Source organism: Zootoca vivipara, chromosome 6 (assembly GCF_965207765.1).
Source record: "Zootoca vivipara chromosome 6, rZooViv2.hap1.1, whole genome shotgun sequence".
Classification (NCBI taxonomy): domain Eukaryota; kingdom Metazoa; phylum Chordata; class Lepidosauria; order Squamata; family Lacertidae; genus Zootoca; species Zootoca vivipara.
The window spans coordinates 83,533,456-83,549,012 of NC_142589.1; the positions used below are offsets into that span (position 1 = coordinate 83,533,456).

At 48.4% G+C, this 15,557-nt stretch overlaps 1 protein-coding gene and 1 pseudogene across 2 annotated transcripts; one reads left to right on the plus strand and one right to left on the minus strand.

The window, feature by feature from the left end:
• Positions 1-2,957: 2,957 nt before the first annotated feature.
• LOC132592273 (uncharacterized) lies at positions 2,958-6,881 on the plus strand. The gene is made up of 2 exons (XM_060275440.2): positions 2,958-3,298; positions 5,178-6,881. The coding sequence occupies exons 1-2, from the start codon at positions 3,180-3,182 to the stop codon at positions 6,130-6,132; spliced, it is 1,074 nt and encodes a 357-aa protein (XP_060131423.2). The 5' UTR covers positions 2,958-3,179; the 3' UTR covers positions 6,133-6,881.
• A 3,226-nt stretch (positions 6,882-10,107) lies between these two features.
• Positions 10,108-12,680, minus strand: LOC118086640 (cell division cycle 7-related protein kinase pseudogene; annotated as a pseudogene). The gene has a single exon (XR_015950357.1). The product of XR_015950357.1 is annotated as a cell division cycle 7-related protein kinase pseudogene (transcript).
• Between the last annotated feature and the right edge of the window lie 2,877 nt (positions 12,681-15,557).

Here is a 15,557-nt window from a genome sequence, read left to right on the forward strand (position 1 = left end):
GTTACCACTTGGAGCCAGATAAGAGTTGTCTGGATGCAACTTCTACACCTGTGTTACCCTTGAAAGCGGTGCAGCACTCTGTTACTTCAGACGGCAAGGCTGAGTGGGCAGAGAAAGTGGGTAAGGCTCTCGCCTTCTACTTGCGGCCTGTGAGGCTTAAGAACATGAGACAAGCCTGCCGGATCAAGCCAATAGCCATCTAGTCGAGCATCCTGTTCTCAAAGTGGCCAGCCCCATGCCCATCGCAGGACACCCACAAGCGGGAGCTGAGCACAAGGGCAGCTCTCCCTCCTGCAGGTGTCAGCAACTACAGTGGTGCCTTGGTTCTCCAACGCCTTGGTACTCAAACAACTTGGAACCCAAACACTGCAAACCTAGAAGTGTTCCAGTTTGCGAACTTTTCTCAGAAGCTGAACATGCTCCATTTTGAGTGTTACGCTTCCGATTTGAGTATTATGCTGAGGTCTGTCTGTTTTCGCTATTTATTTTGTTTTTTGTATTTGTGGCTCTTTTTGTTTTGTTTTTGTGACTTTGTGGAACCCAGTTCAGCTACTGATTGATTGATTGTGTGACTGCATTACATTGTTTATTGCTTTCATTTTGTGGATCAATGGTCTTGTTAGATCAGGAGTAGGCAACCTAAGGCCCCGGGGCCAGATGCAGCCCAATTGCCTTTTAAATCCGACCCGCAGATAGTCCGGTGCGACGAAAGTCCCTCTCACTTTGCGTCTTATAACTCTGACCTCTCAATTATTAAAAGCACTAGCAGGGATTTCTGAGGTAAATAAAACCTCCCACTTATCCCTCTAGCCTTTCTTTAAACCCTCTAGCACTTGTGGGTTTTCAAAAATAAAAGAGAGTCCTCTTCCAGCCTAAACGTGACCAGGTACCTATATAGACTTGGGGCTATAAATAAGACTGTTCCTATGTGCGCTCAGATAAGGGTTTCCCTTCACTAGAACCTCCCTTACTGTAAAGCTAGCCTCCTTCCTGAGGTAACTTTATTATCACTCAGAACCTGTCTCCTCCTTTAGCCCCCCCCCTTTCTTGGTGCACTCTCAGCCACAAACTAACCTTTCTCCTCTAAAAGGAAGTTTTGACAGTTTAAAAGAGTTCCCCACCACCTGGGTTCCTGGGTACCTTAGCTGGAAAATGAAATAGACGATTACTAATGTGACACTTTAAAGATGGATATTTATTGGCTTGAATCTTAATGGTTGCTTTCTGGTAACATTGGTACAAACTTAATTTCACAGGTAACGTTCTTGGTAATCAAATAACAGAATACCTATCCACTACTTCATCTACTCTAAAATCTACCTTCTCCACAACCACCCAAGCTCCCCCACAAAAAACCCCCAACCGCCAACTGACATAACTGTTCCCCTTTCCATTTAAACCCCATGCAGGCCACGCCTCCCATGGAATGTTGCTGTCAGTTAACCAGGAGTCTGGGTTAACCCTTCAATAGGTCAGTTGCGAAACAAAAACATAACATAACAGTTTCAAATCCGCCACATCCGGGAATCAGCATGTTTTTGCATAAGTAGAATGTGTGCTTGCCCCTGTGTTAGATAGTAAAATTCATGTTAAATTTCCGTTTTAGGGGTGGTTTTTAGAAGTCTGGAGCAGATAATTCTGTTTTGCATTACTTCCTATGGGAAAACGTGCCTTGGTTTTACCGTAGAACGCTTTGGTTTTGGGTATAGACTTCCGGAATGGATTATGTTTGAGAACCAAGGTACCACTGTAGTACGTATTTGGGAGAATTAACTTAGCATTGCAAGGAGGTGGGCTAGTGACCCTTTGGGTCCCTTCCAACTAGAGAATCCTATGATTCTTGCTTTTGTGTTGTTTAGCAGCCCTGCAGCTGCTCCCCATCTGAGCCTCCTGCTTTCCTGGTCAAGCATGTCTCTGGGACAGGCCATTAGCCAGAGGAGGGGTGGGGAGAGTTTGGGACGGGGAGGTGGGTGGGTGGGCTGCCTGCCCTGGAGGATCACCTGCCTTTCAACTGGATCCACATGATAAGTACACAAACACACAGGGGCACCTGAGGCCCCAGTGCTGGGGCTTGGGGCTTGGGAGAGAGTTCCTTCGTTCCTAGGCCTGCATCCCTTCCTCTTACGGGTTTGGGCTGAAGACCTTGGAAAGCTAAACTGAGCCCCTGGCCTAGGAGACACTTTATCCGAAGCATGAAAGGGTTGGTTTCTGCCAGCAGGTGCCTAGAATTGCAGAACTGTTGGGTTGAAGGCTCCAACCCGTTGCAGTACACAGAGGTATAATGGGGGGGAGTGTGCAGGTTGGGTTTAAATACCTGTTTCGGCCATTGCCTTTATTCAACGCAAATGCACAGGCTTTTTGATCAACTGCAATTCACCTCTCATGGTGGGGATTTAATTGAATTTGCACTGTGGGAAGATGCCTCCTCTTTTTATTATGGTCATTCCTTATCCCACGGCCCCTCTGGAATTCCAAGCAGCCTGTTAAACTTGTGGAACTAGATTCCCCCCCCACAGGGAGGGCTAGATTTAGGTTTCATGAGGCCCTAAGCTCCTGAAGGTAATGGGGCCCCTTCTATGTCCAGCTGTCCTTTGTCAACAACAAATGGTCGCTGTTTGTTGTGTTGAATATATGCTATTTGGTAATTTATGGACCTCATAGGTATCAGAAGCCCTTTACCCGTGTTGCCATGCAACCAGTCCATGCAGAATGTGGGCACCCTATATATATAGAAATGAGCAAACAAGTGATATTTTAGGGAGCAGGCTAGCAGGCAGGGCCCCCATGACTTACATCCTAGGAGCGGACACAACACTAAACACTGTTGCTGGATACAGGTTTTATTTTATTTGTTTTTTTATCTTACATTTTGGAAATGTTCATCCAGGGGTTTTTTCCCCTTTATATTTTTTTGGGGGGGGGCCAAGAGAGCGGGGCCCTAAACTAGAGTTTGTTTAGCTTATACGTCAATCCGGCGCTGCTCACAGGGCTCCAATGAACCCAGGCGTCCGGGTGGCGTCGGCGCTGGACTTGAGACCTACGAGGGAGGCTGCAGCGCCACCTGGAAGCCGGAGCGAAGCAGCGCCGCTGGAGCGCAAGAGGCGGCACCTGGACCTTGCCAGCCAGGTGAGGGTCTCTCCCCGGCCAATGAGAGGGCCTGCTTCCCGACCAGCCCACCAATGGGCGCGGAGCTGGCCCCCAGCCGCTGCTGGGAACGCAGATCGCCGCGGAACAGAATCCCGAAACGTGCCGCGTTTTCTACTCGGCGCTCCCGCAGCTCGGCAGAGGCTCCGGCCAGGTAAGCAGCCCCTCCTTCTCCTCCTGGGCAAAGAGCGAGGGGATCTGCAACCTTTGGCTCGCTGACTCCGGGGTAAGATGACCTTGGCGAGGAGACCCCCGAAAAGGGCTCGCCTCGCAGCCCTGGAGAGTGTGCCCGTGGTTTTCCCATGACTTAATCCGGGGTAGTTCTCTAGTCCGCGGCGAGGCTCGCGGACTTCGGATTTAGGCTGAGCTGAGGCTTGTTTCCCCAGCCAGCCCCCCCCCACTCCCCAATTTTCCGTCTCGCGCCCCCATCTCTGCAGGGAGAGCAGGCGTGTCCTTTGCGCGCCCTTTACCTATCCTGCTAGCTGGAGTTTGCACGTCCATTTCCTGGCTGGGGAGGGGAGAGGTGGCGAAAACTCCGGCCTGGGTGTGTGAATGGCTCGGGGCGGGGGTGAGTCATGGGCAGAGGCTCGTGAGCGGACAGGGGAGGATCATTCTCCAGGAAGCAACTTCGCAATGGAGAGGGAACCCTGGGCAGCTACCTGGCTATTGGGGGGGGGGGCGGCGGCACAGTTTAGGCCTGCAGGAATTGGCCACCTTTTTGAGTCCAGGGCTCCTTTAGGAACCGGAGCCACCCATCCAGGCACCACTTCGAAACCTCTGCTCCTTTTGGGACCTGCCTAGTCACAAAAAGCAGGAGTTTCCCCAAGAAACTGAGGGCAAGGTCTCCACTCAGTCTGAGCCCCAAATAAGAAACCAAACCCCTAAGCCTAAAAAAAAAACCCTAAAAAACAACCTTCCCCTCCAGGGATCACATCCATTCAACACTCTACCATCTGCACGTGAGGGGTAAACACTGGGCTCTCCTGGTCTGTGTCTCCCAGTTTCCTTGGTGGGGGCAGGAAGGTGCAGGATTGTGGAGAAAACGGGGACTGCACGAAAAAGTTGGAATTTGTTGACCTCCAATGTTGGAGGATTCAGGGCAGATAAAAGTAAGGGGTTCTTCATATAGCCCAGAATTAAACTATGGAACTCCCTGCCACAGGAGGCAGGGATGGCCATCAATTTAGATGGCTTTCAAAGAGGATTGGACAAACTCATGGAGGAGGAGAGGGCTTCTGAGGGCTACTAGCCAGGATGGCTGTGTTCTACTACCCTCCAGTGCTGGAGGCAGTTCATGCCTCTTGAGTGCCAGTTGCTGGGGGAAATCCAAAGGGGGGGGGTCACTGTTGTACTTAAGGTCTGCTTGTGGGCTTCTTTCAATTGGGCATCTGGTGGGTCACTGTGAGAACAAGAAAAGAACATGATTGTTGGATCAGGCCAGGCATAGGCAACCTTGGCTCTCCAGATGTTTTGGAACTACAACTCTCATGATCCCTAGCTAACAGGGCCAGTGGTCAGGGATCATGGGAGTTGTGGTTCCAAAACATCTGGAGAGCCAAGGTTGCCTATGCCTGGATCAGGCCATCTACCCCAGCATCCCGTTCTCACAGTGGCAAAATACCCCTAAGAGCCTAGGCATCTAGATGGGCCTGGAGGTTCCATAAGAACCTAAGAAGAATGTGTCCTCTGGATCAGACCAATGGCCCATCTAACCCAGCATCCTGGTCTCACAGTGGCCAACCAGGTGCCTTTTCTGGGAAACTGGCAAGCAGGATCTGAGCATGAGAGCAACTCTCTCCTCCTGCAGTTTCCAGCAGCTGGCATTCAGAAGCATGGCTGCCTCCATCGTGGCTAGTAGCAGCACTGGGAGAACCACCCCTTCTGCTTAGGGCCCACTCCGCCTACAAGATCCACCACTTGGCACACCGTCGCCACCTCTGTGCTGTGGCCAGTGTGGTTTGCCTCCCCGTCTCCTGAGCCCTGACCTTGCTTGGCTCCATCCTGACTTGTGCCTTCTTCCCCCCTCTCTCCAGGGAGACAATGGCTCCCAGCAGCTTGAGATGCCAGCGCCTCGAGCAGGACGGGGCTTCTGCCAGGAGGCAGCGCCGCTGCTGCCACATCCCAGACCACAAGCGCTGCTCTTTCCTGCGCGCGGCACAGGGGAAATACGCCACGGTGATCAAGCCCTACGTGCGAGACTTGCACAAGAGCGTCCTCCTCAAGAACACCATCCTGCACCTCCAAGACCCCAGACGAGGGAGCCAGGAAACGGGCCTCGGGCTGGCAGCACCCCAGGGTGCCCCACCGTGGCAAGAGACAAGCCAGGGTCCCCCAGCAGAGAGCGAAGGCACAGCGTTTCTGCCAATGCAGCCAACAGATGAGCCTCTGAGTGCCGTGGGCAATGCTCAGGCAAGAGCAGCTGATGTGGGCATCAGCATGTGGGCACCACCTGCCTTCTCCAGCCCCTGTCAAGATGCAGGACAGGTGACCAGTGAAGACAGCCTTGCTGACCCACTCCTGGATTCCTTCCTCTGCACTGCTAGTGAAGTCCTGTATTTTTGGGAAAGTCTGCAGCAACAGGAGGTTGGCAATGACGCCTGCCTGTCTCTGGCTGGCCCCAGAACCGATTCCGCCTGGCCCTCTGAAAGTGCAGCTGCCAGCCCAGTGCAGGAGGCTGGGGCCTGGGGTGCCCCCTGCCACGAGGAGCAACCCCGCGATCCCTTGCCTGGCAGCTTCGAGATCTTGGCCTCCAGCTATGTGAGCAACATCCCTGCAGAGGATTTCTTCGCGGACATTGACATGTCAGAGTTTGAGAGCATCCTGTGGGATTCGCCGAGCAATGGGCAGCCCACGGTTATCGGCATGGCAGGCCAGGCTGCCGCTGAGGACGCCCCCCAGGCTGAAGCACCGCCTCTTCCCGGTCAGGATGCGAGCAGCAGGATGGGGAGCCTCGACCATTACGACCAGGAGCTCCTCCTCCTCTCCTGAAAGGCTCCACTCCGGGTCCCACGGATTTCAAGGTTCTGCCATCATTAAATTTATGGGTCAATTGGTCACAACTTCCGTGGGTTTTGCAGGACTAAATCAACTAGCTTTTTTAACCTTGCAATATGACATTTTCCATTCTACTTGAAAGGGTGCAAACAAGTGACTAAACTCTCATTTGCTGCAAGTGCAATAAATCCTGTCTATTAGAGTAGCGGAAACGTTTGTCGTTGCCCCAGCCAAAGAGGGCCCAGGCCTGAGAGTTAACTTTATGGACAAAAGTGTGCCCTTTCAGCAACTCGCCAGGTCTGAGCCCTGCGAGGTGGTAGCAGCAACTGTGGGCACAACTGGAAGCTTCTCCTCCATGGAAAGCATTCTTGCTCTTCAAGCCCCTCCTGGTTCTAGGAGACCACGGGGGAAGGAGATGGTGGGGATTTGATGGGCCCGTCCTTCACCTTAACAGCCTCTTCCTCTGACACGTCCTGCCCGCCCATCTCCGTCTCTGACCCTTCCTCTTATTCTGCTCTGGCTCCTGCCTCATGGGCACCGCCAAACCCCATAAATCACCAGCCCCCTCTCCTGGGTCAATGCCCTGGCCTCTTGTCTCCACCCCACACTGTCAGAGCTCTGACAGGTAGACTCTCAGTAGCCAGGGAGGGAGGGGTTTGGGAGCAGGGCAAGCATTGTCTCAGGTGGGGTGGGGTGGCTTCTCCCTAGTTCAGGGATTGGGAACCTCGGGCCCTCCTGACGTTGTTGGACTCCAACTCCCATCATTCCCTGACCATTAGCTGTGGCTGATGGGAGTTGGAGTCCAACTCTCTTTCTGTACTCAAGCCCATTTTCCTTGAAGCAAAGTTGCTGCTGCCACCCCTGGTGGGTATATTTTGCCAGCCTTTCCTCTTGCCGGCTCAATTCAGGGGGGGGACGACTCCTTTGCTACCTCTTCCAAGCTGCATGTGGCCAGTTGGCTGAAGCAGCCCTGGAATTGCATCTTGACTACCTCTTCAAACTGGGGCTGCATCCCAGCAATGGGGCTGCTGCTGCCACCGCCGCCTTCTGACGCTTGGCTAGACCTGCTTTGTGGTTCCCCAAACACATGCGCATTGTGGTCGTCTGCCCTGGAAATGTACTGCTGATGTGCCAAGAGCCATTCTTCCTGGGATCTTGAATTTGGGGAGCACCCATGATCTGTTAATCTCTGCATTTCTCTGGCTACCCCAGAAAGAAACTTATTGAGCTTCATTCCTGCCTTGGCAGACATTTGGACCATTTGCCCAGCCTCTGACTTGGTGCCCTGGAGTGGGCTGATTTGGCTCGCTAGTCCTGTTCCAGTGAGCATGATGCAAATTAAAATCTGTCATGGATTGGGAGCCCCACAGTGAACTGGCAATATCAGGCTGCAAGTGTCCCTTCTAGACTTCTGAATTACCCACCTTCGATAAATACTTGAAGAAGACAAGCTGTGTTGCTTTGATAGAATCGCAGAATTGTTGGGTTGGAAAGGGACCCCATGGATCATCTAGCCCAACCCCGCTGCGGTGCAGATATCACAATATTGCATTCCTTCTTTAAAACCTAACCAAAAAAGTTAAGCTCTCAGGTCAGTGCTGATGTCTGTAATAAGTTATTTATAAATGTAGTAAATTATTGCCTGATATGTTAAAGGGGAAGGCAAAGGACTGGGGTGTGTGCTCCTGGGCAACTTCCAGGGTGAGATGCCTCTCCTTCCATCCCCAGCTGTGAATACGAGGAACAGCCTGGCTTTCCTTCATATGCCACCTTAAGGACAAACACATTCTGGCATCAGCTGTAGGCCCCCTAGAGCAGGCTTCCGCAACCTCGGCCCTCCAGATGTTTTGAGATTACAATTTGTATCATCCCTGACCACTGCTCCTGCTAGCTAGGGAGTTGTAGGCAAAAAACATCTGGAGGGCTGAGGTTGAAGAAACCTGCTCTAGATATTGCAGGACTACAACTCCCATAATCCCTAGTCATTGACTGTGCTTGCTAGGGTTGATGGGAGAGGTAGTTTAACAACATCTGGAGGGCCAAAAGTGCTTTAAAATACATTCACTTCTATGGTGCCAGAAGACTTTATACAGCTAGTTCCTTGGAAAATGTGATATGAAATCCTCTTAAGTGCAATATGTACAATACATGGCACCTCTGACTTATCCTTGTGCCTAAATTCATGCCCTGAATGTGCCAGGAAGAGAGAGACATTCTACATTCAGTCTCCCTACATCTCTTCTCGCTCCAGACTCGACGTCATTCACCCTCCTGGTCCCTGGCATGTTTTAGCAACGAAAGAGGTTCTGGCACCAGAGCCATAGTCTATGCAAGTAACTTTTTTGTAAAGTTCCTGTTTTTGTCTGCAAATAAATTGTTCCCCCTCCCCCAGTAATCTTGTTGTGGCTCTCTTTCCTGGAGTCCTTGAGTGAGACCTTGGGAGGCTGGGTGGCAAAAGGTTTTCTGTAGAGCAGCTCCCTTTCTACTCCCCAAAAATCTCCTCCAGCCAAGAAAGGCAGTGGGGGTGGGGGGGAGCCTGGCCTCCTGCTGGCATGTGGCTCAGAGCTGAAACTGAGCACCTCCGGAACCTTGCCCTGCACCTTTGCCCTCTGCCCTCCTTCACCAACCCAGATCCAGTCAGCATAGGAACCTGGGAGTGTTGGGTCAGGCCAAAGTCCAGCATCCCAGTGGCCGACCATAGACCCATGACGGGAAGTGGAGAAGCAGGACCCAAGTGCAGTGGCGACTCCCCTCCTGCCATTTCCAGCAGATTGGATTCAGAGCTGGGGGTGGGAGGCTTCATCTTTCAGAAACCCCACAGGCTGTGGGGCAGGAACAGAGCTCTCTTTCTGTGGGGCCGTCTTTTTTTTTAATTTGTTTTTTCATTAGCAAAAACATACATAAAAGCAAACAAACAGAAAAAGGCATACATAAAAAATAAGCAATCTTACAATGATTATTCTTTAAAAAAAATCATTCCAGTAGCACCTTAGAGACCAACTAAGTTTGTCATAGGTATGAGCTTTCGTGTGCATGCACACTTCTTCAGATATTCTTAGACTGATATAGATCTTGACTTATATATAATGAAATTATTTACAAATCTAAGATTTATATACTCATGTAGTTATACGATACAATATCTTTTTTTTCTTTTTTTTAGTGTATGAAATATAAGTTTACTTTTGGTTACAGGTAGGTAGCCGTGTTGGTCTGAGTCGAAGCAAAATAAAAAAATTCCTTCAGTAGCACCTTAAAGACCAACTTTTGGTATGAGCTTTCATGTGCATGCACACTTCTTCAGATACCTGAAGCTCACAAAAGCTCATACCAAAACAAAAACTTAGTTGGTCTTTAAGGTGCTACTGAAGGAATAAGTTTACTTTTGGTCATTCTAGGAAAATCAAATTGTTCCGACAATCGTACATATACAAAATAACGTAAGCTAGTGCTTGACAAGCAGACAAATACACAGGTCTTGCATATGTAGATATTATGGCACACAGTGCGGAGCAACTGGTACCCATCTCAAATGCTAGCAGAGCAGGGAGGAAAGGTGGAAGTTTTCAAAGAGTACAAGAACACAATCCATATTTTCCTTAAACTCCAAAAATTCGGGGGGCGGGGTGGGCAAATCTTTACGGCAAGCACTAAGCCTTATTAGGCTGAATGGCCATTTAATTATATGAAAATTGTTCAGTCTTGATAGTGACATGGATAGGGAACAGGAACGGCTGGCAGGGAGGGGCAACACTGCGGATCTGGCCAGCTGGCATCAGTAATGCTGATGTGGGTGAGGCAAGGGAGCAGCAAGCACAGAGTGGCATGGCTGCACCAGCAGGAGTGGCAGGTTGGCTCCACCGGGGTGCTGGCACTGCCCTGTCCTGACCACCATTCTGCCCGAAATGTTCCAGTAAGCGACAGAAAGGCTGAGGCTGGGAGGCCGCATCTGCAGGGGCATCACTCCCCACCTGCCAGCTCCTGGAAAGAAGGGAAACGTGGGTCTTTTAAGTTGGCTAGGACACACTAGAGCAGGCATCCCCAAACTTCAGCCCTCCAGATGTTTTGGACTACAATTCCCATCTTCCCTGACCACTGGTCCTGTTAGCTAGGGATCACGGGAGTTGTAGGCCAAAACATCTGGAGGGCCGCAGTTTGGGAATGCCTGCACTAGAGTAACCATGTTTACAGCTGCTTCTCGTTCCACCTAAAATGCATGCATTCAAAAGCTGCAGTCCGAAGCCCTTAGAAACTACTGTTGTGGGCTCTCAAAACTTCAGAATTGTCTGTTTCTTCCTCCAAAGTGTTTTGATGACTAGGACAAGTTTTCAAGTATACTTATCGGTCTGCGAGGCTAGAAGTACAGCGGGAATCTTTTCTCTATCACAGTCTCACATTAGCACCCTTCACATACCGGTAGTAAAGGCACATTTGTACAGGTATTAGGAGCTGATTAAGAAGAAGCGGTGCTCCTAGAAGTCAAGAACAAGGCAGCCCAAAGGAAGCCCATGCAGGTATCGTTCCAAGGCCAGACTGGGACCACTGTGGGTTGCAAGCTGGTTCATGGAGGTTCAGTGCATCTGCAGATTGCACCATCAGCGACACGACAAAATTAAAATCATTTAGAAATGTATGGTGTAAGAGCATGGGGAAACATTTGTTCCAGTCTGCCTTTGATTTGGACTTCAGTATGTTTAATAGCTGACAAGGTTTTTGTTTGTTTTGTTTCCTCAAGTTGGATGTAGCTATGAAGCAATTTAGAGGAAACAATGTCCCTCTAAGGATTTTGATTTCGTTAAAAGATAAGGAAACTGTGACTTCCAATGCTTCTGGTGGTACAGAGCCGAGCATCTTTTCACTGCTTAATATTTTTGAAGAAAGGATGAAGCAAGGCATCCTTTGCAGTTATTCTTGTAGCAGGATTTAGGTCTAGCAGTTTATCCAGAAGATCATAGGCCTCATCAGGGACTTTGTCCCATTCCAGATCAGCTGGCTTTTCAGAAGTTCTAATAACCAGGCCATCACGTTCATGACAATTTGGCTTCTGATACTGTAGGTGCTTTTTAGATGTCTGAAGTGCAGGCTCTGAAATGTTGAAGATTTCAGCTTGTAACGGAGGTTCCTGAGAAAGGTTGATCTGCCCATCACCTGTCGAGATGTCAAAGCTGGTTTTGCTTCCTCTCAGCCTTTCACAGAGCATTCGTAAATCCTGCGCTGGGATATTTTTACTACACAGTATTGATTTACCAAATGTTTTAGCAGCTTGAATTGTTTCCCTGGATCCACGAATAGTCATAATCTGTGCCAAAGCTGTTAAATCATCACTTGCTTTGTAAAATGGATACCGGCCACTCAGCAGAGAAAGGAATATGATTCCTGCAGACCACATGTCAATTGCTGTCGTTTGATTTGGAAACTTGGTTAACACTTCTGGTGCTCTGAATCCTGGTGTACCAGCCCTTTGAGCAACCTGCTGACACCTTGAAAGACAAACACTGCAGACTCTATCTTTTCCATAACAGTCACAGGTCATGTTAGTTGGATAACTGCTGGCAGTTTTCTTCACTAAGCCATTAGTCACAGCTGAAGTTGTCTTCTTCGCCAGTAATTTTCTAGCTGCAATATCTGTCACCCTAGGCTGCTTTATGAGTTTGGAATTGCCTTGAGACGCAGAACTGCGGACATTGAAATTCCTCTCCCCAAAGACAGAGCGTTGAACATGAAGGCTCTCAGGCCCCTCCTGCTGGGCTTCCGACTGGATAACTTTGAGAAGTTCTATTTTTGTGTCAGGAGTTCCTTGCGCCAAACCAAAGTCGACCAGGGCATACCGTTTCATTTGCCTGTTGTACAAGAAGTTACTGGGTTTGACATCACGGTGAACAATGCCAAAGTAATGAATACGCTTCAAAGCTTTGAAGAGATTAAACATATAATCTCTTACTTCTTCAAAGGAGAGAGAGTTCAAGATGTCCAAAAAGGATTCGTTTTCCAAGTATGGCATAACAATAACCACATGATCGTTTTTTCTAAAACAGTACCTAACTCCCATGACATTATCTTGCCCCCCTGCTATTACAAGACACTGAATTTCAGCAGCAATTCGTACAGGATGATTGGTAGGAATCAAATGCTTCAAAGCCACTTTTTCTTCATGGCCTCCTGGTAGCTGGGCTATGGCCAGGTAAACAGAACTAAACGTACCTTCACCAATTTTCCCCTTAATTCTGAACAAATTTGCAAGCTGTGGCACTGCTCGATAAAGCTGTTCAATATCTGCACTTGCTCCTGACAGTTTCTTGCTGTGGTCGTATTTCATACGAGAGTCTTCACAATGCAAGGGAGGGTGTTCATCTGCATCCATCACAAAAACTACCCTCACATCGGGGTGTTCAGACCATGTACCTTTCACAGGATGTTCTCGAGTCTTGATAACCTGCTTAGTGACTTCTTTGTTCATCTGTCAGTCTGAGAACGAGGAAAAGACGGGCCGGTCTCTCGCTTCTCCTCCCTCACGCACGCGCGCCGAAGTCCGTCGCTTGACTGTGCCGCCTTCCGCAGCCTGCTCTTGGGCGGCCAATCCCCAGCGCCCGTGCGAATCGGTCGGATCAGCCAATCCAGCCGCCGCCTTGAAAAACGCGGAGGGGGATTGGCTAGGCGAGGCTGCTGACGCGCCGCCCTTCTCGGTGCTGGGAGGAAGGCGAGCATACAATACAATAAATACGGTATCTAAGAAAAAAATTCAAAATGACAACTTAGACAATGAAAATACCTATCTCTTGTAAAGTAATACTTCATATAATTCAAACGAATAATAGTGTTTTTTTGTACATTATAACCTTCGATTTGGATTGAATCCCTTTTCAATTTATTATGTTGTTGACTTCCTTCTACCTCATTACATTTTAGGTTCGAGTACTGTATTCCTATTTTTTGCCCTGTATTTAATTGTTTATCCTCATATTGGAATGAAGAGGAAAATATTTCACTACCTGTGAAATTATTCAAGACTCAGCCAAGTCTTATTATTTGGAACCTTGTTTTGTTAAGTAATTATTAAAACATTCCCATTCTTTTTTAACTTTGTTGATTGATTTCTTATTAACTCTATCGTTTTTTCTGTGGGACAGTCTTAAGACTGGAGGGGGAGGAAACACCTGAGGAAAGAAATGGGGGCTGTGTTTGCAAACTTGGCCCCAATCCCAAAGGCCTGGAATCGGCAGTTGCTCGAAGTCCTGAGAGCCAGCTGTTTGAGGGCTGGAGGGATTATAGAACTGTAGAGTTGGAAGGGGTCTCCAAGGGGCATCTAGTCCAACCTCCTGCAATGCAGGAATCACAGCTGAATCATAGAATCATAGAGTTGGAAGAGACCACAAGGGCCATCCAGTCCAACCCCCTGCCAAGCAGGAAACACCATCAAAGCATTATTGACATATGGCTGTCAAGCCTCTGCTTAAAGACCTCCAAAGAAGGAGACTCCACCACACTTCTTGGCAGCAAATTCCACTGCCGAACAGCTCTTACTGTCAGGAAGTTCTTCCTAATGTTTAGGTGGAATCTTCTTTCTTGTAGCTTGAATCCATTGCTCCGTGTCCGCTTCTCTGGAGCAGCAGAAAGCAACCTTTCACCCTCCTCTATATGGCATCCTTTAATATATTTGAACATGGCTATCATTTCACCCCTTAACCTTCTCTTCTCCAGGCTAAACATACCCAGCTCCCTAAGCCGTTCCTCATAAGGCATTGTTTCCAGGCCTTTGACCATTTTGGTTGCCCTCCTCTGGACACGTTCCAGCTTGTCAGTATCCTTCTTGAACTGTGGTGCCCAGAACTGGACACAGTACTCCAGGTGAGGTCTGACCAGAGCAGAATACAGTGGTACTATTACTTCCCTAGATCTAGATGCTATACTCCTATTGATGCAGCCCAGAATTGCATTGGCTTTTTTAGCTGCTGCATCACACTGTTGACTCATGTTAAGTTTGTGGTCTACCAAGACTCCTAGATCCTTTTCACATGTACTGCTCTCAAGCCAGGTGTCTCCCATCCTGTATTTGTGCCTTTCATATTTTTTGCCCAAGTGTAGTACTTTACATTTCTCCTTGTTAAAATTCATCTTGTTTGCTTTGGCCCAGTAAAGCTGAAGCATCCCTGACAGATGCCCGGCCCCCGGAAGATGAGTCCACCGCCTTTCAAGCGAGCCCTTTCTACTGTCTCCTTGCAAGATTGCCTGACCCCACATTTGACCACTTGGCAGAACTGGCACAACTACAGATGCCACCGGATTTCTAAGATCATTTAGTGTGGCAGCACCTGCACTTTGGAACTCTCTGCGGCCTGCCTATTAAGATCAAGCAGCTGTGCTCGCTACATTTCTTTTGGCACCTGCGAAAACCATTCTTGCTTGGACAAGCCTGTCCAGATGCTTAAAAACTTGAAGCAAATTTAATCTGTTTTAGCATTTCAACTTGCCTATGTTTTAAAGTACTGTTAAACAGGTATTACTGTCAGAACGTTCTTCCTAATGTTTAGTGGGAATCTCCTTTCCTGCAATTTGAATCAATTGGTTTGGGTCCTGCCCTCCAGAGCAGCAGAAAACAAGCTTGTTCCCTCTTCCATGGGGTAGCCTTCTAGATATTTTAAGATGGCTACCATATCTCCTCTCTTTTTCTTTTTTTATAATAATTTTTATTAGTTTTACATATAATTACATTATGTAACATCATATCTTCTTATTATAACTCTCTGGCCCAGCTGAGCCTATCGACTCCCCCCCACCCCCAATCTAGTGATATACAAACTTAAATTCTACATCTTTGCATTTCACTTCCTTTCCTATTCTTGTTATATCATTACCTAAGATCAGGCATCCCCAAACTTTGGCCCTCCAGATGTTTTGGACTACAATTCCCATCTTCCCCGACCACTGGTCCTGTTAGCTAGGGATCATGGGAGTTGTAGGCCAAAACATCTGGAGGGCCACAGTTTGGGGGTGCCTGCCTAAGATATTATATTACTCAACCTGAATAGGTAGTAATTTCAACTTACAAATCTTCTGATAACCCTGCTAGTGATGGTAATTGCTTACAGTTGTCTTTCAAATATAATATAAATTTGTTCCAGTCCTTTTGGAATGCTTGGTCTCACTGGTTCCGGATTCTTCCCGTCAGTTTCGCCAGTTCTGCAAAGTCCATCATTTTCATCTGCCACTCTTTTTATGTTGGTAACTCCTATTGTTTCCCTCTTTGGGCTAACAAAGTTCTTGCTGCAGTTGTTGCATATAAGAACTTTTTTTTATCTTGTCTCAGTATCTCTTTACCCACTATACCCAATAAGAAAGCTTCTGGTTACCATATCTCCTCTCAATTTCCCCTTTTCCATTGCTACACATACCCAGATCCTGCAACCGTTCCTCATCAGGGT

Excerpts from the sequence above, each read along its gene's own strand:
- LOC132592273 (XM_060275440.2), top strand. The coding sequence starts at position 3,180 with ATGGGCGCGGAGCTGGCCCCCAGCCGCTGCTGGGAACGCAGATCGCCG. Across the intron at positions 3,299-5,177 it reads TCGGCAGAGGCTCCGGCCAG|GGAGACAATGGCTCCCAGCA; the intron begins GTAAGCAGCCCC and ends CCCTCTCTCCAG.